The sequence below is a fragment of the Colobus angolensis genome, unplaced genomic scaffold (assembly GCF_000951035.1).
Source record: "Colobus angolensis palliatus isolate OR3802 unplaced genomic scaffold, Cang.pa_1.0 Scaffold1, whole genome shotgun sequence".
NCBI classification, from domain to species: Eukaryota; Metazoa; Chordata; class Mammalia; order Primates; family Cercopithecidae; genus Colobus; species Colobus angolensis.
In genome coordinates, this window is record NW_012110918.1 from 9899997 (window position 1) to 9922023 (window position 22027).

Below are 22027 nucleotides of genomic sequence, written 5' to 3' on the forward strand. Positions count from 1 at the left end.
GACACTCAGCCTGGAGGTGAAGGCAGGGGGTAGGAAGTGACAGCTTTGTCCAGGCAGCAGTAGGGTTGCGGCTCCCGAGCCTTCAGCCCACACATGCTGGGTGCTCGCTGGCTCTGGGCAGCGTGTCGTAGTAAAGGGTCCACTGGGTCCTGGGGCTGTTGTGCAGGCCTCCCAGGTGGCCAGCAGGTCAGGAGGTCCAGCCTGTTGCTCCTGACCATCCCTGCCCGTCTACCCAGGTGGCTCTCCTACCTCCTGCTCTTTATCCTGGACCTGGTCATCTGCCTCATGGCCTGCCTGGGACTGGCCAAGCGCTCCAAGTGTCTCCTGGTCTCGTGAGTATCCCTACCCGTGGACCTGGGACAAAGAGCTGGGCAGGATGCCATCATCAGAGAGAGACGAGGGCCTGGCCAGCTCCAGAGTGTGGGGAAAACAGCCAGGCTGCCTGAGGCCACCTTCTGCCCCGTCCTCAGCACTCAGCAGAGGAGAGAGACAGCAGCCACCAACTCACCATCTGGTCACCAAACGAGCAAGCACTAGGCTTTCCTCCTTCTCTGGGCCTGACTCTGTTGAGCAGCTAAGAAACGTGGGCCCACGCATGAAAGCCTCCGGCCATCTTAGCCAACACTGCCCCCTTAGCCTGTGCTCTTATGCCTGGGTCTCTTTAGCCCCAAAGACCTGGGCTCCATGATTCTTTCCTAGTAGTGAGCATGGCCCACGTCAGGGCAGGGACTGAGGCTGCCTTTGGATCCACTGCAAGGGTCTGGGGGGCACGGTGGGCGGAGTGATGGCTGAGAGGAAGGGGACCCTGCCTGCCAACCTTGTCACCTGCCTCTCTCCTAGGATGCTGTGCTGCGGGGCACTGAGCCTGCTTCTCAGCTGGGCATCCCTGGCCGCTGATGCCGCTGCGGCAGTGGTGAGTTGGGGGACGGGGTGGGTGGTGGGTGGTCTGCCAGGATACTCCAATGTGTCTCCTAGCAGGGCCAGCTTCCGGTCCCAGCTCCTAACCTAGAATCCCAGAATCTCAGAACCAAAGGGACTTGCATCATCTGAACCGGCCCCTCTCGTTACAGATGGGGAAACAGGCCGAGAGAAAGGAAGGGGCCTGCCCAGGGTCAGAGCCAGGATAAGACACTCATGCTTCATACCCAGGGAGAAGCCCCCGGCCGCCCAGGCATGCTTAGGCTTACGCATGCTTAGGCTTAGGCGTGCCTGGGTGACCAGGGGCTTCTCTCTAGGTGTGAAGAACTGACCGGGTCTCCTGAGAATGTGTAGGGGTCTGAGCCTCAGACCAGGGAATCCCTCCCGTATCAGAAGCTGCTGCTTTGCCAGCTCTCCGGGCCCTGGGACTGTAGAATGCGGTGTCTGACTTGCCTTCCGTCCCAATGTCCCAGGACTCCCGCGGTCTGAAGCACACGTGCTGTATGTTTCTGGATGTGATGCCAGAAACAAAACAAAAAAGTGGGGGTTTCCTGTGCAGGTCCACATGATCTTTAATGGACCTAACACTGGCGCTAAGCTGTGTGCATGAGGCTGTTCATTCACTCAGCTGACATTGTTTGCTGGGTGGCACTCGATGGTACAAGACGCCTGGGGATGTGGAAGCCAAGAGGACGTGATGGTTGCTGTTGACAAAGTTCCAGCCTTTGGAAGCAAGACTTGTAGGCAGATAACTGTGATACAGTGGAGGTGCAGTGTGTGTGTGTTTGTGTGTGTGTTAGTGTGCGTGTATGTGTGTTTGTGTGTGTGTGTGTGTTTGCGTGTGTATTTGTGTTTGTGTGTATTTGTGTTCGTGTGTGTATGTGTTTGTGTGTTTGTGTATGTGTGTGTGTTTGTGTGTGTGTGCTTGTGTGTGTGTGTGTTCAGGCACGTGCATGTGATAGAAGAGAACACAGTTTACCAGGGAAATTCAAGGAACTCCTCCCTGATTCAAAGGCCCCAGACTAACCCTGGGATATGCATCTGTTCTGCCCTAGTGACCTGGGGCTTGATAGGATAAGATGGGCGTGGCTTGTACCAGAAGCTCCCTAACCACACTCACACCTTGTCCAGTGACTTGGGGGTTGGCCACTAGCTCTGGGTGTGGACACAGTGCCCTCAGGGACTCTGGCACTGCCTGACTTAGCACCTCAGGCAGAGGCTTATACAGAAGCGAGAAGAGAGGGCATGTCCTGTCTTTGCTCCCCGCCACCCCAGTGCAGTGACCACGGACCAAAGACTGGTAGAGAAAAGGCCCAAGTCACGTTTGAAAGCATGCAGGAGCGGGGACGGCTGTAAACAGTGCCACTGCTGGCCAGGGTGACGCACACTGCTGCCTGGCCTGCAGCCTCTCCTCTGGGGCCAGGGGCACGCACAGGGAAGCCACAGGGAGCACACGGCGAGCTCCTCCAGGGCCCCATCCCGCTTTCTGGGCAGCCTCTGCCTTCTGGAGGCAGCAGTGGCTTCCAGCTTGCCGCTGTGAGCTGCCCTGTGGTGGCCACCCCTCCCAGTGGGGGCTCCTCCCTCTCACCAGGCTTCAGTGTTCACTAAAACCAGAGGCCATTTAATCTCCCAGCTGGGCGCCCTGGAATGCGGGGAGCTGGGGAGAAAGGCCATTTCCCTAATTCCTCTAGTCAGGCCCTTGTGTGTGCGAGGGGGAGCAGGCAGTGGAGCTGAATGGGCTTTTGACGGGCTGGAGATGCTGCTGCATTTTAATAGGAAGCCGGGTGAGGAGGAGCCAGGAGGGCGGGGAGGGTGGCCGGCTGTCCCGGGGTTATTGTGGAGAGCTTTTGTGTGGCCTCCCAATGCCAGCCTGCTCTCTGAGGCCTGTTTTCACAGCCGTGGGGCCAGAGGACTGACAAAGCCTCCCCTCTCCACCCCCCACCCCTACCCCTCTCTGTCCCTAGAAAGGACTCCATGAGGACAGAGGGCTGCCCTGGAGATCTGCTCCGGGTGAGGCGGGAGAGGAGGGCCGGCAGGACTTGAGCAGCCGAGCTCTGAGCTTCCAGGCCCTGGGGCCACCCCTCGTGGTCAGCACTGCTAGTCAGGAGGTGTCTAGGGTGAGGGACTAGAGCAGGCAGAGAGGCTGAGAAGCCCTGGAAGAAGGAAGGGAGAGGAAATGGGTTCAGCTGTGAGGAAGGGAGGCAAGGGCTGTCACAAGTGCTTTGGCCACGGAGCCCGGGGACAGAGCGCTCCAGGGAATTCCTCCAGCCAAGGGGCAGCCAGGCCTGCCCCTGAGTCAGAGAGTGGGAGTGTGGCCTCTGCAGCCACCCTGTCTAGGCCCACATCCCCTCAGCAGTGGAAACCCAGGAAGGTTCCTGAGGTTCTCTGTGCCTCAGTTTCCTCCTGGGTGAACACGGAGAATAACAGGACTTACCTCAAAGGGCTGTTGCTAGGGAGAGATGAGTGGGTTCATCCTGGGAGGCACACAGAAAATGTCCAGAAACAGTGGCCACCGCTGGCTTCCTGTGCATTCATCATCATGCTAGGGTCTCGGGGCGCCCGTTCAGACCCACACCTCCATTCTCAGGAGCTGCCTGCAGGCTCAGCCATCGCCTGGGCTGGTTAATGGGCAGCCTCTCCCACCTGCCCCAACTGTGCTCAGTGCCCTCCTTCCTGTCCCCTCTCCTGCCATCCCCATCACCATGGCATGAGTAATGCACACGTGTGTTAGTCCATTTTCACGCTGGTGATAAAGACATACCCAAGACTGGGCAATTTACAAAAGAAAGAGGTTTAATTGGACTCACAGTTCCACCTGGCTGGGGAAGCCTCACAATCATGGTGGACGGCAAGGAGGAGCAAGTCACGTCCTGCATGGATGGCAGCAGGCAAAGAGGCCTCATGCAGGGAAACTCCCGTTTTTAAAACCATCAGATCTGCCAGGTGCGGTGGCTCACACCTGTAATTCCAGCACTTTGGGAGGCCGAAGCAGGTGGATCACCCGAGGTCGGGAGTTCACAACCAGCCTGACCAACATGCCAGAACCCCATCTCTAGTAAAAACACAAAATTAGCCAGGCATAGTGGTGCATGCCTGTAATCTCTGCTATTCGGGAGACTGAGGCAGGAGAATCGCTTGAACCCGGGAGGCAGAGGTTGCAGTGAGCTGAGATCACGCCACTGCACTCCAGCTTGGGCAACAGAGCGCGACTCTGTCTCAAAAAAAAAAAAAAAAAAAAAAAAAAAATCAGGTCTTGTGAGACTTACTCATCACGAGAACAACATGAGAAAGACCTGCCCCCATGACTCAATTACCTCCCACCAGGTCCCTCCCATAACACATGGGGATTCAAGATGAGATTCGGGTGGGGACACAGCCAAACCATATCCACACGTATACACACAAGTGCATATGCATCACACACGTACATGCACACGCACACAGGTGTTTGTCTTCATTAATAGGAGAGTTGACTCCTCGCTGAGTCCCACAACCCAAACCATCCTATGCACCTATCCCAGGAGATGGAGGTTCCAGGGTGGCCAGGGGGTGTGAAGAGCACGCCTGGCCTGGGAGGGGGAGGAGGGAGGCAGGAGGACCATGTCACTGTGGAGCCTTGGACTGGAGCCTCTGTCTCTCTCCTTTCTTGGTTCCCAAACTTCTCAGGGGTGACCCAAACTGAGATAGTGGCCTCGCTCTTTATTTTCCCAAGACTTCCCCATCCTCCACTTGGGCCTGGCTGCACTCTCTGCCACTCCAGCTAGGGGGTGGGGGCACACCACCAGGCCTGCTGGCGCCACAGCTCTGATAGGTAATAATAGGCCAGGCTGATGTATTATGAATGCTAGTGGTTTGTGTATAAAGCATTTCTCCCAGGGTCTTAAGTGCATGCGTGCGTGTGTGTGTGTGTGTGTGTGTGCGTGTGCACATGGGGCTCTCAGGAAGCTCTGTATCTAGAGGGGCATGTTATTCCCCACCCTCGCTATACACACATTTCCTAGACTGTAAGTGCTGTGATGCACTAACCTGTAGTTGCTAGAACCCTGCACGGCACCAAGGAAGTACTCCATAAATGTCTATCAACTTAGCAAGTTAGTGAGTGATGCTCTATTGTGACCCCTGAGGCAGTGGTTCCTGAAGGAGGATGGGGCCGCCAGCAGAGCAGGGCACTCAGAGGGGTCCCCTGCCCAGGGAGCATGCGCCAGAGGAGGGGGATGCCCCTAGGAACAGGCCAGAGGACTTGAGCTCTCCCTGACTACTCTAGAAGGCAGAGGCCCCCCATTTTTTCAGTCCCCAGAGCACCCCAGGCCAGATCTGGGGTGCGCCTGGCTTAGAGGCCATGTACTTGCTGACGCCTCTCCTGGGGCCTATGTCTGCTCCCACCCTGCTGCATGGGCCTTAGCAATCACCTAGCCAGGCCGTGCTGTGGGGCCAGGCCCTCCAGCTCGTACATGGCAGCCGCCTCTCAGCTCCATGCCCTTCCCACCCCGTGTCTTGGCAGGTGAGGACCTGCCCCCAAGACTCACAGATGCTTCAGCACCAACCTCGTTCTTTAGAAAAAGTTCGGGGGAGCCTTCATAGATTGTCCACCCGTCCCTGTAGGACTTGATCACAGCAAGACAAAATGTAAAACAGACATGAGCAGATGAGGCCATGCTGTAATGAACTCCCACACACAGCCTGCAGCTGCCCTGGTGCCCAGGATGCTGGCCCCCAAGGGTCTGTCCCAGAAGAGGCATTTGGGAATAAGAGTAACAGCATGCCCTCCACCCCAGTCACTTTTCTGAGCACTTTACATGCATTGGGGGAATAGCATTATCATCTCCATGTCATAGATGAGGCAACCGGGGCACAGGAAGAATAAGTAACTTGTCCAAGGTAACAGCGCTAGGAAGGGGCAGAGCCAGGTTTGAACCCAGGAGGCTGGCTCCAGACTCTGTCCTTTGCCACCTGGGAGGGAGCTGAAGGGGCTGGGGTGATGGGCTCCTGGCTCCTCCCAGGGCCCTGATGTCCTGGTATCTGACTTTCCTCCACCCCGTCCCTCTCTCCCTCACTCAGGCCACCAGTGACTTCTGTGTGGCTCCTGACACCTTCATCCTGAACATCATGGAGGGCCAGATCAGCACAGGTAACGCACTCTCAGGCCGCTGCTGTGGATGCCTGGGTGGCCAGACTGTGTGCCCCTGCTTACCTCTTTCAGCCCTGCAGCCATCCAACCCCTCCTCAGCCCTGAACTTCAAGTCCAGCTCTTGCTCTAGGCCATTTCCTAGAAACTGCCTCCTTTGGGAGCTCAGGGACGGGGAGGGAGGTCTGGCTTGGTCACCAAGGATGGTAGAGATCTCATCTGGTCATTTGCGAGCTGCCTAATGCCATGCTGTTGCCCTGCAGAGGTGACTCGCTACTACCTGTATTGCAGCCAGAGTGGAAGCAGCCCCTTCCAGCAGGTACGGCCCCCCGAGGCCTGCCCTCACCCTGCCCACAGCCACTCCCCCTTGACCCTAAGCCCCACCACTGACCAGGTTGGCGGAGGTGGCAGGGCCTTCCTTGCCTCACCGTGGTCCTCTCCTTAGCTGCTTCTGTGGGGATGGTGGGGGGAGCTTGCTTTTGGTCATGGGTTCTAGATCGGTGGTTAACGTGTGTGCAGCCCAGTGGGAAGCTGGTTCCATGTAGATGCTGCGCAGCAGCTCTGGGGTGGGGCCAAGATTCTGCACGTCTCACAAGCTCCCAGGTTGTGGTCTGCTGGTCCAAAGACCACCAGGGCTGCTGGTCCAAAGACCACATCTGAGCTGCAAGCAGGGAGAAGACTGTGCAGCTTTCAAGAAGCCAGAGGAGTAGGGGGAGACTTCCTGCAAGTGGAAGGCCTGTGCAGCTGCAGCCAGATGGGAGGGGCAGGAGCATAGGCCCCTCGGCCGCTGTGGGGCTCCTGGGAGATGGAGCCTCACGGTGGGGCTGTGTCTCTCCTGGCCCAGACCCTGACCACCTTCCAGCGCGCGCTCACCACCATGCAGATCCAGGTCGCGGGGCTGCTGCAGTTTGCCGTGCCCCTCTTCTCCACCGCAGAGGTAAGGCAGCTGTGCAGGAAGAGGGGAGCCCCAGATGAACCCTGACAGCCCTTTCCCCTACCCCAGCCCCAGGGCCAGGCTGTGCACAGCTTGCTGCTGGCTCTCTGCGCTCCCACCCCCGTGACTCGGCTCCTACCCTTGGCTCGAGAGGCCCCTGAGCACAGCTGCTGTGGTGGTTTTCTCCGCCAGCTCTCCTCCACAGCCCCTCGGTGTCTGTCTCTCTTCCTGCTTCAGGAAGACCTGCTTGCAATCCAGCTCCTGCTGAACTCCTCGGAGTCCAGCCTTCACCAACTCACCGCCATGGTGGACTGCCGAGGGCTCCACAAGGTGCATGGGGGCCCTGGGGGCATGTGGAGAGTGTGAGGGCACCCAGCAGGCCACACCTTCCAGAGAAAAGCCGGTAGAGGCTGAGGAGAGTGGTGGCCTGGGCCCCCTTCAGGCCCAGGAATGGAGCTGAAGCCAGACAGTGGGAAGGGAGGCGGTGCCTGGCCTTTCTCCGAGGGCTGAGACAGGGAGACTCGGTACAGGGGACCAGGGGTCAGGGATGGGAGGGTTGTATCCAGTTGGCTCTGGGTCACTGGGGGACCCTGACCAATACGAGGGAGGCTGTTCCCTATTGTCCAGACTCCTGGCCATTTGGTCAACACATCTGTCTCCCTGGGTTGCAAATGGATGTCCCAATCCCATTGCCAGAGTCTTCCTTCCAGGAACTTGGAATATCAGACAGACACAATGATGCAGGGAACACATGGCGAGCACATGAGAGCCCCCCACCCCCAAGCAGTGAGCCAGTGTATGGTGACAGCTTTCACATCCCAGGTGGATTTAGTGCAGACGGTCTTTGTCATCATCATAGCTGTCAGCTCCATGCTTGGCCCTGTTCTGTGCATTTTATATCCAGTATGTCATCCAGTTCTCACAGTTATATTGTGAGACACATGTTATTTCCTAGGAAATTGGCATGCGTGTGTGTGTATGGATAGAGGCATAGATATAGCACTGTGTGTGTGCACGTGTGTGTGTTTTTGCATGCACGTGTGTGTATGGATAGATGCATAGATATGTGTGTGTGCACGTGTGTGTGTGTATGGATAGATGCATAGATATAGCTATGTGTGCACAAGTGCGTGTGTGTGTCTGTGTGTGCGTGTGTGTATGGATAGACGCATCGATATATCTGTGTGTGCGCACGTGCGCGTGTGTATGTGCGCGTGTGTATGGATAGACGCATAGATATACCTATGTGTGCGCGCGCATGTGTGTGTGTGTGCACGTGCATGTGTGTGCGCGCGCATGTATGGATAGACAGATATAGCTATATCTGTGTGTGCGCACGTGCATGTGTGTGCACTTTTGTGATGTGTATGTCTGTGTGCATGTGTATGGTGTGTCTGTGCGGTTGTGTGTGTGCACAAATGTGTGTGTGGTATGTGCATGTGTGTGCGCATGTGTGGTATGCACGTGTGTGTGGTGCATGTGTGTGTGCCTGTACCTGTATGAATGTGGGGGGGGTGGTGTGTGCATGTGTGTGGTGTGTGCATGTCTGATGTGTGTGCGTGTGATGTGTGCATGTGTTGTGTACACGTGTGTGTGCATGTGGGGGGTGCGTGTGGGGTGTGTGTCTGGTGTGTGTGTGTAAAGTAGCCTACTGAAGAGTCCTGACTTGGCACATCAGGGGCTTGGGTTTTGATCCTGGTAGTCTGACGTCAGAGCTAAGAACATGGCAGTCACCCCTGTCTCCTCTCTCCTTCCCCTTCTGCACTAATCCCCAGCAAGTCTTGGCAGCTCTCCTCTCAGCTGTACCCTGAATCCATCCATTTCTCTTTCTCTCCACGGCTTCCACCATGACCCGGTCTTGCTCCTCCAGCAGACAGTGGCCTCCTCCCACTTTCTCTTGCCCCCTCACCACCCATTTCACACATTCTGCCAGAGCAGTCCTTTTGCAAACTAGATTGGATCACATCCCTTCCATTCCCACACGCTCCGATGTCTTTCTGACCCCTTATAAAAGTCCGTGCTCCTCTCCTGCCCTGCAAGGCCCAGCATGACCTGGCCCCTCCAGTTCCATCTCCTGCTGGCCTATGTTCTCTCTCTTTCCTGAACAGGCCAAGCCTGTCCCCTTTGCCCCCTCTTCTCAAAGTGTGCTGCTTCTTGCCATCCTGGCCTCAGCTTCAGTGCCCCCGTCTCTGGTTCCCTACCCTGCAACCTCATCTGCCCTGTTCAGAGCCAGCTTCTTAGTGCCTAGCACACAGTAGGTGCTCAGCAAATGTTTGCAGAGTGAACCCAAGAAGCCCCATTGTGTTAGGCTCCAGAGTGTGGATCCTTAGTGGTGCTACAAGGTGCTCAGGATGGGGAGCAGCCAGGAGACCCCGGGTCCAGTCTCAGGGGAGAGGGGCTTCCAGAGGAGAGCCTGGCCCCCAGGCTTTGCCCCTGCTCCTTCACTAGCTGCATGTCCCTCCTCTTCCTCCAGGACTATCTGGACGCCCTCGCTGGCACCTGCTACGACGGCCTCCAGGGCTTGCTGTACCTTGGCCTCTTCTCCTTCCTGGCCGCCCTCGCCTTCTCCACCATGATCTGTGCGGGGCCAAGGGCCTGGAAGCACTTCACCACCAGGTGGGCTGCCTAGTAAGGAGGGGAGCCTCCCACGGCCTGGGGGTCTCCTGGGAGAGCAGCAGACAGGGGCCTCTGCTCTATGATTTAGCTGATAACGCAGGACTGAGGAGGGCAGCAGAGGGCCTGGGCTGGCTTCTGCAGAAGCTTCCTCAAGAGTCCAGACAGACCCTCCAAAGGAGTTCGGTGGGGCCCAGAGCAGGAGCTGGGGCCCAGGGTGGTGACAGCCCTCAGGCCGCAGCCTGGCCTCCCTTCTCCTCTCTTCTCACCAGGACTTTGTGATCTGGAATGAGGAGAGTTCCCGGTGCTGGGCGGGGGGGTGCCCTGGGAATACCAAGAAGGATACATGGGGTCACTGTTTTCAGGGAGCCTGCAGTCCTCTTGAGGAGATGGGAAGGGACAGAAGGTGTATAGGCACCTCATGAGCAGATTAGGCAAGAGGACGCAGGGTAGGGAGGACCCACATGTGCACGGTCAGCATGGTGGGGAGCCTGGAAGAGCTGGTCGTGAAGCTGGGAATGGGCCAGAGTGATCTGCAGGAGGCAGGCCAGGAACCGTGTTTTAAAGGAGTCTCAAGGAGACACACATGGCCAGAGAGTCCTGGCAGGAAAGGCAGGGAAGCAGGACAGGACCTGGCTGCCTCAGAGTCTCCTTCACCCTTCACAGCTGGCCATCTTCTACCCGTTGTTCTAGAAACAGAGACTACGACGACATTGATGATGATGACCCCTTTAACCCCCAAGCCTGGCGCATGGCGGCCCACAATCCCCCGAGGGGGCAGCTTCACAGCTTCTGCAGCTACAGCAGCGGCCTGGGCAGTCAGACCAGCCTGCAGCCCCCTGCTCAGACCATCTCCAACGCGCCTGTCTCCGAGTACATGTATGGCCTGCTCACACACCCAGGCTGGGTAGCACTGCCTGGACAGCATGTTGGGTGGGGTCTACGGCGCCAGGTGCGGGGAGGAAGGCATCCAGGGCCACCCGTGGTCCCCACTACAGCCACGGGGTGCCTGGAGGGAAGGCCTCCCGGGAGCATCTGGTCACCCCTTCACACCCACATGTGCTGGGGGAAGAACCCACTGATGTCAGCAGCCTCTGCCACAAGCTGATGGGACAGGTCCCAGGCCTGAGAAGCTGCATTTCTCCAGGCCATGCTGCTCTCAGCCTTCGTTGCCCATCAGCCACTTGTCCCCAGGCTTCCCAAGGTGCTCTTCTCCATATCTGCCCACCACACCTCCTCTACTCTAGATCTGTGGTTCGGGTCCATCCCCTGCCTCCCATGTGCTCACCCATGGGACCCTCCTGTAGAAATCTGCACACACCCCCACTCCCACACCATCCCCTCCTGAGCTCTCCTCTCATCCCCGCAGGAACCAAGCCATGCTCTTTGGTAGGAACCCACGCTATGAGAACGTGCCGCTCATCGGGAGAGCGTCCCCTCCGCCTACGGTAACTGGGGCTCCGGCCCTTCCTTGTTGGGGTAATACGTAAAGACAAAACCTCCTGCCAACCCAGTGAATCCTATCCACAAAGGCAGAAAAGAATGAAACAGTTCTGTAATTAGATACGCTCTAAACCAGACCGTCGCGGGTATCCCAGGCAGTCCGCTAAGGAGATTGCAAAGACGGAAGAAATCTCACTCCTTCCCGTAACCAGGCAGGAACAAGACACAGCCCACTGCATACCTGTCATCCGGCAAAAGGACTTAACGACACTGTTTGTCACAGTAGTCCGCCTTAATCTAACACTTGCTAATTGGGGTAGCTGTCCTGGTTAAGTAATTGCCTTTATTTATTTTATTTTTTTTTTTATTTTTTTTTTTTTGACCGGAGTCTCGCTCTGTCGCCCAGGCTGGAGTGCAGTGGCCGGATCTCAGCTCACTGCAAGCTCCACCTCCCGGGTTCACGCCATTCTCCTGCCTCAGCCTCCCGAGTAGCTGGGACTACAGGCGCCCGCCACCTCGCCCGGCTAGTTTTTTGTGTTTTTTTTTTTAGTAGAGACGGGGTTTCACCGTGTTAGCCAGGATAGTCTTGATCTCCTGACCTCGTGATCCACCCGTCTCGGCCTCCCAAAGTGCTGGGATTACAGGCTTGAGCCACCGCGCCCAGTCCAATTTATTTATTTTATTTATTCATTTTGAGACGGAATCTCGCTTTGTTGCCCAGGCTGGAGTGCAGTAGTGCAATATCGGCTTGCTGCAACCCAGGTTTCAAGCAATTATCCTGCCTCAGCCTCCCAAGTAAGTGGGATTACAGGTGCGTGCCGCAACGCCTGGCTAATTTTTGTATTTTTAGTAGAGATGGGGTTTCACCATGTTGGCCAGGCTGGTCTTGAACTTCTGACCTCAGGTGATCCGCCCGCCTCGACGTCCCAAAGTGCTGGGATTACAGGCATGAGCCACCGCAACCGGCCAGCTAATTGCCTTTATCCAGAGGAAAAATAAGACTCCTATTTCCATAACAATCAGATAGTTACAACTTGGAGCCAGGCCCCTAAGTGAACTGTCACTGAGAAGGAGATGAGGTGCTGTCTTCCTGATGTTTGTACTTCCAAGAGATGGCTCCCAGGCCGTAAGAAACCATCCCTGGATTGTAACACTGGCAAGGACCATATTCAGCCTTTAAGAAGGTTTGCAGACATCTCAAAAGACAGAAATTATTTACAGTGATACGTTTTCTAAAGGAAATACTGCAAGAAGAGAGGGGGTCTCGTTCCCTTTGTGCACCAGAGAAAATTAAGGAAGTGTTTTTCTTTGTAGATTTCTGTTTACCTTAATCCTTGGTCTTTCTTGGGCTGGAGGGTGGGTGGGCTGTGGTGGTGGGTCTGGGAGGGCTGAACCCGAACAGCCTTCCTCAATCCGTCTCAGCTCCCCATGTCCCTAGGACTGTGCCCAAGTGGGGTCTGTGCCTCTTGTCCACCCCACCACCTCCAGCCAGGGTACCTGAGATGCAGCCTCAGGGGAGGAGTTAGCTCAGCGTGCAAAAGACCGTGCTATCTCATCCCAGAGAAGTATCCAAAGGACTCAGAAATACTGGCTGAGACAAAGAGCTGCAAACAGACAGTGAAGTGACCACCGAGGTTCAGGGACACAGACCCCAGTGCCACATGCCTGGGTTCAAATCCCAGCTCATCGCTTATGGCCTCTGTGACTTTGGACAAGCACTTTGCTGCTCTGTGCCTCAGTTTCCCCATCTATAGAATGGGTGTGGGAATACTAGCACATTCCTCCTCAGTGGTGTGTGCACTGGGGAAATTGATTGTTATCAGCGCATACGTGTGAAGCATCCAGTGAGTGCCGTAGGACAAGCTGTTATTTGTGATTTTCTTCCACCCCACCTCCACAGAGCTGTGGCATTTATAAGAAAGGACAGCAGGAATCAAAGGCCAGAAGTCTGCCACGGGGTGGGCAGAAGGGTTCTGGAGCCAGGCGTCTCCCTTCATTTGGCCGGGCCAGGCATTTCACTGCCACCACCCAGGTAGTTTGGAAGGGGACATCCAACAGGAAAGCAGAGCACTGGAGCCCGAGTACCTGGGACCAGCGTGATAGACCTGGGCCCTGAGGACCCAGGAAGTGCACGCACAGGCACCCAGGGAGTCAGCTTCCTGGTCATGGCGCTTGGTGAAAATCATACCATCAGACCCAAGAAAAGAGCAAGTGGGACCCAGTCCCTGTCTTCAGGAAGTTCCAGTCTATAGAAGGGGCACTCAAGAAGGCTGCCTGTAGAAAGTGCTACAAGGTACTTTGGGACCAGAAAGAAGGAGCTGTCTTTGCTGCCGCTCTAGGGGATTCCAGAAAGTTCTATTTAATAGTTGGCATTTGAGCCACAGTGTAGAGGAGGGGCTCACTCAGGGGCAGTTTTCCCCCCTGGGGGCATTTGGCAATGTCTGGAGGCATTTTCATTACCACACTTGGAGGCTGGGGAAGGGGGCTGGATGCTATTGACATTAGTGGGTGGAGCCCCCACCACAAAACCTGGTGCAGCCCCAGATGTCCATGGGTAATGGGGCCTGTCCTCTGCGTGTGGGATGTTTAGCAGCGTCCCTGGCCTCGACCCACTAGCAAGCCTGCTGAAACCAATCCCCCTGTCATTCACTCCTGCGCCACCACCTTGGTGCTTTTGCCTGGAGCACCTCACCTGTTGTCCCTGCAGCTTTACCAACACAACCCCCGGCTTCATGTTGTTCTTCTTCCTGGAGTCCTCGGAAGTGGGCTGGTTGAACCTGTATTCAAAGTCAGCACCATTTATTATTTATTCTTATTTTTTTTAGACAGAGTATCACTCTGTCACCTAGGCTGGAGTACAGTGGCGCAATCTCAGCTCATTGCATCCTCCACCTCCTGGGTTCAAGCAATTCTCATGCCTCAGCCTCCCAAGTACCCGGGACTGCAGGCATGTGCCACCATGCCCGGCTAATCTTTGCATTTTTAGTAGAGATGGGATTTCGCCATGCTGACCAGGCTAGTCTCAAACTCCTGGCCTCAAGTGATCCACCTGCCTCGGCCTCCCAAAATGCCGGGGTTACAGGCATGAGCCACCATGCCCCGCCTAGAAGTCAGCACCTTTTAAATCCCAGCCTAGCTTCTCTCACTAATCAGAAGCCTCCCAGGTTCCTTTTTCTAACCACCAGCTGCTATGGCTCCAGGAATGCAGATTGACTTTAATATTAATCTAAGCACAACGTAATTAGGGGGAATCTGCTGTGAAAAAAGAATTACTCTATGCATTGTGATGCCAAACAAAAATGATTTTCGGATTACCTTCTGTTTGAAAGATCCAGGCCACTCGTCCTGCCGTTAGCAGAGATAATCAGCAACTGACCTTATTTGCAAGGCTCAAGGACAGAAAACCCTTCCTCCCTAGATTTAAGACTTGCCCAGAAACACTTATTGCTTTGGCCAAGTTGACTGCCCAGTCCCACCTAGCTCAGCCTGCCCTGGGAAGACCCTTCCACCTCCATGCCTGGTAAGGGACCTAGAGAGACATCTAATGATGCTGCAGACCAAGGAACCCCACAGCGTGGAGGATGTGGGTGTCTGCCCCAGTAAAGACAGCACAGCTGGCTGTGCCCCACCCTCCCCGGGGTGCCTGCTCTAAACACTCTTTAGGATTGAGCAAGTTCGAGAAGTGGATAAACTCCTCCCTCTGCCGAGCGCCCTCTCTAGGACAGTCTGGGGATCTCACTGGGTGGGTGATGTCACACCTGGTGATCGGGATATACAGCCTGTCCCTTGCTGGCAATGTTTCTTCGCCCAGCTCTGCCTTCAAGGAATAATCTCTCCTATCCTTTTAGGCACTATTTCCTGGACTTGATGAACAAAAATGACCCAGGGCAATTAAAATTGAGTGAACAAAAATGACCCAGGGCAGTTAAAAATACTGATATTGAGACTTCTCTTCAGACTTATAGAAACAGAATATCTTGGGGAAAGAGCCTGGGAGATTCTAAGTTTAGCGAACTTACTGTCATTCAAGTTGGGAAATACTGCTTTAAGAAGGAGGGTCTTGGCCAGCACAATGGCTCATGCCTGTAATCCCAGCACTTTGGGAGGTCAAGGCAGGTGGATCACTTGAGGCCAGGAGCTCGAGACCAGCCTGGTCAATATGGTGAAACCCCATCTCTACTAAAAATACAAAAATTAGCTGGGCGTGGTGATGGGTGCCTGTAATCCCACCTATTCGGGAGGCTGAGGCAGGAGAATCACTTGAACCCAGGAGGCAGAGGTTGTAGTGAGCCAAGAGTGCAACACAGCACTCCAGCCTGGGTGACAGAGTGAGTTTCTGTCTCAAAGAAAATTAAAAAAAAGAAGGAGGGTCTCATACTTGCATATGCATCAGAATCGCCTGAGGGACCCACCCTGTTTCTGATTCAGAAAATCTGAGTTGGAGCCTGGAGATGTGCCTTTTTTTGTTTTTTTGAGACTGAGTTTCGCTCTTGTTGCCCAGGCTAGAGTGCAGTGGCATGATCTCAGCTCACTGCAACCTCCGCCCCCCAAGATCAAGCGGTTCTCCTGCCTCAACCTCCTGAGTAACTGAGATTACAGGCCCCCACCACCACGTCCAACTGATTTTTTGTATTTTTAGTAGAGACAGGGTTTCACCATGTTGGCATGGCTGGTCTCGAACTCCTGACCTCAGGTGATCCACCTGCCCCCGCCTCCCAAAGTACTGGGATTATAGGCATGAGCCACCGCGCCTGGCCGGAGATGTGCGTGTCTGACATATTCCTAGGTAAAGCTGATGCTGCTGCCCTGGAAATTGCGCTTGGAGAACCACTGCTCTGAGGCGGGCTTCTTCAACCTCAGTGCTATTGATGGGCAGGGTCATTCTCGGTGGATGGTTCCTGTGCATTGTAGGATGCCTAGCAGCGTCCCTGGCCTCTACTTGCTACATGCCAGTGGCACTCCAGTCCCCAGTTGTGACAACCAGAATGTCTCCAGACATTGCCTAATGCCCTGGGAGGCAAAAACACCCCTGGTTGAGACCCACTGGGTCGAAGAGCCTCATGCTCCCTCCTCCCCAACCCCAGCCCAAGTGGAAGCATTCCATTCCCCCTGATGTGAATGGCCTGGACCCCTGAAACTTCCCTGGGTCAGGAGAGGGGCAGCTTCGGGAAGCTTGTTAGAAGTGCAGAATCTCAGGTCCTGTGGACAAGATCCCCAGGTAGCCTGTGTGCAGGGTATAGAGTGAAAGGCCCTCTCCACTGCCAAGGACGAGTAACTAAGGTCTGTCGAGCACCTACTCTGTACTGGGTCACTGCTTCTCCAACTTGAATGCACACTGGAGTTGCCTAAAGAGCTCTAAAAACGGCCGGGCGCGGTGGATCAAGCCTGTAATCCCAGCACTTTGGGAGGCCGAGACGGGCGGATCACGAGGTCAGGAGATCGAGACCATCCTGGCTAACACGGTGAAACCCCGTCTCTACTAAAAATACAAAAAAAACTAGCCGGGCGAGGTGGCGGGCGCCTGTAGTCCCAGCTACTCCGGAGGCTGAGGCGGGAGAATGGCGTAAACCCGGGAGGCGGAGCTTGCAGTGAGCTGAGATCCGGCCACTGCACTCCAGCCTGGGTGACAGAGCGAGACTCCGTTCTCCTAGACTCCGTCTCAAAAAAAAAAAAAAAAAAAAGCTCTAAAAACACTGATAGCTCTTTAAAATGCTTAGTTTTATGTTATGTGCATGGGTTTTTTTTTTTAAGAGGGTCTCGCTCCATTGCCCCGGATGAAGTGCAGTGGTGTGGTCTTAGCTTGCTGCAACCTCCACCTCCTGGGCTCAAGTACCTTCTCCTCCTGCCTCAGCCTCCTGAGTGGCTGGGACTACAGGTGCATGCCACCATGTCCAGCTAATTTTTTGTATTTTTGATAGAGACAGGATTTTGCCATGTTGCCCAAGCTGGTCTCGAACTCCTGGGCTCAAACGATCCTCCTGCCTCTGTCTTCTAAAGTGCTGGGATTACAGGTATGAGTCACCACCGTTACGTGCATTTTGCATCAACAAAAATATATGTATCTATATACTAGCGGGTGTGGCCTGGACATCAGGATGTTTTTAGGCTCCCCAGGTATTTCCGGCGAGCAGCCCAGTTTGAGAGCAGCTGTGTTAAGGCTCTTCCCTGCTCCATATCATTTCACCCTTTCTTTTTTTTTGAGACGGAGTCTCACTCTATAGCCCAGGCTGGAGTGCAGTGGCGCAATCTCAGCTCACTGCAAACTCCGTCTCCCAGGTTCACGCCATTCTCCTGCCTCAGCCTTCCAAGTAGCTGGGACTACAGATGCCCCCCACCACGCCCAGCTAATTTTTTATATTTTTAGTGGAGACAGGGTTTCACCATGTTAGCCACGATGGTCTCGATCTCCTGACCTCGTGATCCATCTGCCTCGGCCTCCCAAAGTACTGGGATTACAGGCGTGAGCCACCACGCCCGGCCTTGTAATTTCACCCTTTCAACGTAAGAGCTGGGTGCTCTTATGTCCATTTTGCAGGTAGGGAAACTGAGGTTAGAAAAGGCTGGAGAACCTAAGCCAAGGTCGGGGGTAAGATGCACAACTGGGATTTGAACCTGCTTCTCTGAGTCTCTGGGCCTCTGCCCCCAGCCTGCTGGCTGCTGACTGCTCCTCCATGAGTTGGTGGACCCTGATGCTGCCCTCAGTGTGAGGGGACAGGTTGGGTGCTCGGGCGGAGTGGACATTGGAGGACAGCTGGTCTGTGTGTGTATTTTTTATTTGAGGCTGAGAGCCAGATGATGGCCCGGCATGGCCAGGTTTCCCTCATTCCCTAAGACACCCGGCCCAGTTCCACTCTGAGAAGCCCCCGGCACCTTTGCTGGTGCAGTGCCTGGCTGACCCAGCTCTGACCATCCCCTCTCTTCTCTCTTGGCAGTATTCTCCCAGCATGAGAGCCACCTACCTGTCTGTGGCGGATGAGCACCTGAGGCACTACGGGAATCAGTTTCCAGCCTAACAGACTTTCGGGGGTTCCTGCCTCCTTTTTCCATGTTGGTTTTTAATTAGTGCAAATACAAGCTGCGTTTCTTTAATAGAAACCAAAGGCATCTGGAGCCCGAGGGGCCTCCTGCTGTGGCAGAGGAGCAGCTGGGATTCCCGACCAAAGCCCCAGGGGGGGCGGAAGACTCACCACATGGGCCAGCCTCTCTCTTCCGCCCTGCTCTCCACACCAGAAATGCCCCCAGGTGCTTGGCTGCCTCAGAGGTACCATCCCTGAGCTGGCTGCCTGGCCCTGCTCACCCCTATGCCTCGCCCTCGCCAGGAGGGGAGTGGCAGTGAGGAAGGGACCAGGTCAGGTGCTGTGTGTTCTCTCTGGTCCCACAACCATGACTCTGCCTCTTGTCAGCCTGGCCAAGAGCCCAGACGGCCCCTGTCGGAGTCACCTCTGTCCTCTGTTCCCTGCAGGTAACGTGAGAAGGGCTGATGAGGAGATGCTCTTTAAGAAGGTCACACCCTTGATGACACCAGAACAGCCCAAATCAGAGTTCCCAGGGCCAAACATGCTCTTCCTGGGCCACAGAGGGGAGGCGTCAGGAGAGCTCTGCAGTGGGGGGCTGGTGGCTCCGGGGCTGGGGGATCCCAGCCTGGTGGACCCCGGTGGGAACAGAGGTGAAAGCCTGCCACATTCTGCCTGTCTCCCTAAGCCTCCATTGCCTCACCTCTATTCCAGAATCAATGCTGCAGATACGTTAGCTGTAGATAGGCGCGGTCTCAGGTATGAACAGACACTTTGAAACGACTTTAAGTCTTTCTTTTCTCCAGTGTTTTAAACATGTTGATTATCCAAAGAATTGAAACTCCTAGCACATCCAGTTTTTACCGTAGATTTGCAGCTCATTCTTCACCGTGGTTAGGTCACTACTTTTGCAGATTTTGTTGGCATTGGCCAGTTCTACAGATCTGAAGGAGGGGGGAAGGAGCTGATTCTTAAATAAGGATCAGTGAGACATCCTGCCCGAGCTGCTGTTTGATGGGGATCTGGGTTCATCTCACCCACGGAGGGAGGATCTTTAAGAGGAGAAAAAAGCCAAGAGGGAAAGTCAGAGTTCCCTATTCTAGGGGACTCGCCGAATGCCCACAGCAGCTGTCCCCTCCTTGTTGTCTCCAAGTAAGTTTGCCAGAAAAGGTTTTAGCAAAGTGATACAACTGTGTCTTTATGGGAGGATAGGCCTCTGCCCTGCCCCACTCCCCCCCACCACCTGTCCCCACCCAGTGTCCTGGGCCCCTGGCCTGCCAGGCCACAGGAGCTTATTGGCCAGGAGGGAATAATGTCCCCCAATCCTGCCTGTTGAGGGACCAGAGTTGGGGTCTTTGGTGCTTCCAATCTCCTGGAGTTCACAACACCAGAGCCCCACGGCCTCGCACACTGAAGCAGGGGTGTGGGGTGACTTGGTGTTTCTGTTTTGGAAGAACCACCTGTCATCACAACACGGACAGCAGGGTGTTCTCAGCTCCCAGCGAAGCCTCCACAACGGAATGGGGCCGCAGGGCAGCCGGGACTCCCTGTCTCACCTGCATTAACCCATGCATACTGTATGCCATAAACTCACTTCGGTATGTCCGCGTCACATGCAGAGAGGAACTCGGCGATGTCAAAGTGTTGCTTCTTAAAGTTTCATTATTGGCAACTAGAGGGTTGTTTTTAATGCATGGAAACTAAACAAATTCCTCGGGGAGTTCCTGAAGGAACCAGGTGGGCCAACCTTTGCTTATATATGTGCAGCCTCACCTGGAAGAGAAATAAACCACTTGTACTAAAACGTGCGTTCCGTCTCTGACTTCCTCAGCTGCAGGGAGTAACGAGGGTATTGAAAGATGGAGCGGTCCCCTCCAGCAGGGTCATGTGGTGGGAGGCTTAGAAGCAGATTCCAGTTGCAATTTCCGTGCCAGGACTGAAAGAGGGGCTTGAATGAATGTCATGGGGCTCTTGCGTGGCTTCCAACTGCTGTTACAGGATCAGGGACAGGATTTATTTCTGCCCTGATCTTTCTCCAGAACTCCCCCTAAGGGTCACTGGTTTTTTTGTTGTTGTTGTTGTTCTTTTTTTTTTTTTTTTTGAGACGGAGTCTCGCTCTGTCACCCAGGCTGGAGTGCAGTGGCGCCATATCGGCTCACTGCAACCTCCACCTTTGGGGTTCAAGCAATTTTCCTGCCTCAGCCTCCTGAGGAGCTGGGATTACAGGTGCGCACCACCACACCCGGCTAATTGTTGTATTTTTAGTAGAGACGGGGTTTCACCATATTGGCCAGGCTGATCTCGAACTCGACCTCAGCTGATCCGCCTGCCTCGGCCTCCCAAAGTGCTGGGATTACAGGCGTGAGCCACCTCACTCAGCTGGTAACCATCTCAGTACCCAAATGAGATTGGTTTTGGGGGCCTCCATTGTCTCGAAGCTGGAGTGGGACCTGACTTGTAGGCCGGCCCTGCATGAACTAGAAAGGAAGCCTTGGGAATGCACAAGCTGGAGTCTGATCAATACACGTGTCATCTGCCTTTCCCATCTCAGCTACATTAGTCTCTCCCACAAGGTAAAGGATTGGGGTAGGGAAGTGGGTCCTGGGCCCCTGTTTTGCCTGCCAGCCTGCAGGCAGGCCCACCTTTACCCTCCTAAACATCCTCTGAACAGCAACCTGACTGCAGACCCAGAACAGCCAGCTTAGGAGGAAGGACTGGAACTTAACCTGCTCCTGGAGAGAGACAGCAGCAAACTCCACCAGACCCCTTTTGCCGGGAACAGCGGGTGGAGCTTTTGCCAGGAACAGGCGAGTGTCCCAGGCTGTCATTTGGAGCCCACAACTTACCCACAGGGAGCAGCCAACAGAGTGATTTCTTCTCCAAAGCTAATTCATCTCCCAGCAAGCTTTCTCCCGCTCCAAAGCTGTGCAGTCTTCAATTTAGGATCAGCTGAGGGGTTTCCACAGTCTCTGAACCGCACACTGCAGATCAGTCAGGAAGCCTGGCGTGTCTGTTGACAGATACACCCATATGGAAAATTTACCTTCCTTTCTTCTCCTTTTCATTCATTTAAAACTGGATTGCCACCAGGCGTGCTGGCTCGTGTAATCTCAGCACTTTGGGGGTCCAAGGTGGGGGTCAAAGGCAGGAAGATCTCTTGAACCCAGGAGTTCAAGGCCAGCCTGGGTAATATAGTGAGACCCCATCTTTAAAAATAAATACTGCAGGGCGCAGTGGCTCATGCCTGTAATCCCAGCACTTTGGGAGGCTGAGACGGTTGGGTTGTTTGAGGTCAGGAGTTCGAGACCAACCTGGCCAACATAGTGAAACCCCCATCTCTACTAAAAATATAAAAATGAGCCGGGTGGTAGTGGCGCACGCCTGTAATCCCAGCTACTTGGGAGGCTGAGACAGGAGAATCACTTGAGCCTAGGAGGTGGAGGTTGCAGTGAGCCAAGATCGTACCACCACACTCCAGTCTGGGTGACAGTGAGACCCTGTCTCAAAAAACAAATACATAAATAAATAAATAATGGATTGATTGCTTAACACAGGAGCCAATAACTAGAGCCAGTGAGCCCAGCTTGGCCAGCTGTCCGGGAAGGCCTGTGAGTATAAAATAGTTTTTATATTTTTAAATGGTTAACAAAAATCTCAGACATTCTCAACTATTTTTTGGTTTTTTTTTTTTTCTTCCTCGAAGTCTTTTCTTTCTTTTGAGTTATTAAAACACACACACACACACACACACACACACACACACAACCAAAAGAACTGACGAGAGGAAGACAAAGCGTCGGGATCAGCTAGAGACTGAGTGGCATGTGGGATAAGGCACAGGTCAGGCCTAGCTGGGTCTGTGGAGCAAGGTGGTGGAAAGTCCCAAGGCCTTTGGGCATGTGGGGTCTGTGGAAGGAGATGGGGTCACTTAAAAAGTACATATACTGGCCGGGCGCGGTGGCTCAAGCCTGTAATCCCAGC

At 54.7% G+C, this 22027-nt stretch overlaps 1 protein-coding gene across 1 annotated transcript; it reads left to right on the plus strand.

Moving 5' to 3' along the window:
* Positions 1-233: 233 nt before the first annotated feature.
* TTYH2 (tweety family member 2) lies at positions 234-19850 on the plus strand. The gene is made up of 10 exons (XM_011936737.1): positions 234-332; positions 841-913; positions 5977-6046; positions 6307-6362; positions 6888-6980; positions 7215-7307; positions 9451-9593; positions 10284-10469; positions 10960-11038; positions 17966-19850. The coding sequence occupies exons 1-10, from the start codon at positions 286-288 to the stop codon at positions 18044-18046; spliced, it is 921 nt and encodes a 306-aa protein (XP_011792127.1). The 5' UTR covers positions 234-285; the 3' UTR covers positions 18047-19850.
* The last annotated feature ends 2177 nt before the right edge of the window (positions 19851-22027 follow it).

What these genes read in the sequence shown, in the direction of transcription:
- TTYH2 (XM_011936737.1), top strand. Translation starts at nt 286, where the DNA reads ATGGCCTGCCTGGGACTGGCCAAGCGCTCCAAGTGTCTCCTGGTCTC. An exon ending in GGAGGGCCAGATCAGCACAG is followed by an intron (nt 6,047 to 6,306) that starts GTAACGCACTCT and finishes GTTGCCCTGCAG; the next exon opens with AGGTGACTCGCTACTACCTG. An exon ending in CCCTCTTCTCCACCGCAGAG is followed by an intron (nt 6,981 to 7,214) that starts GTAAGGCAGCTG and finishes TTCCTGCTTCAG; the next exon opens with GAAGACCTGCTTGCAATCCA.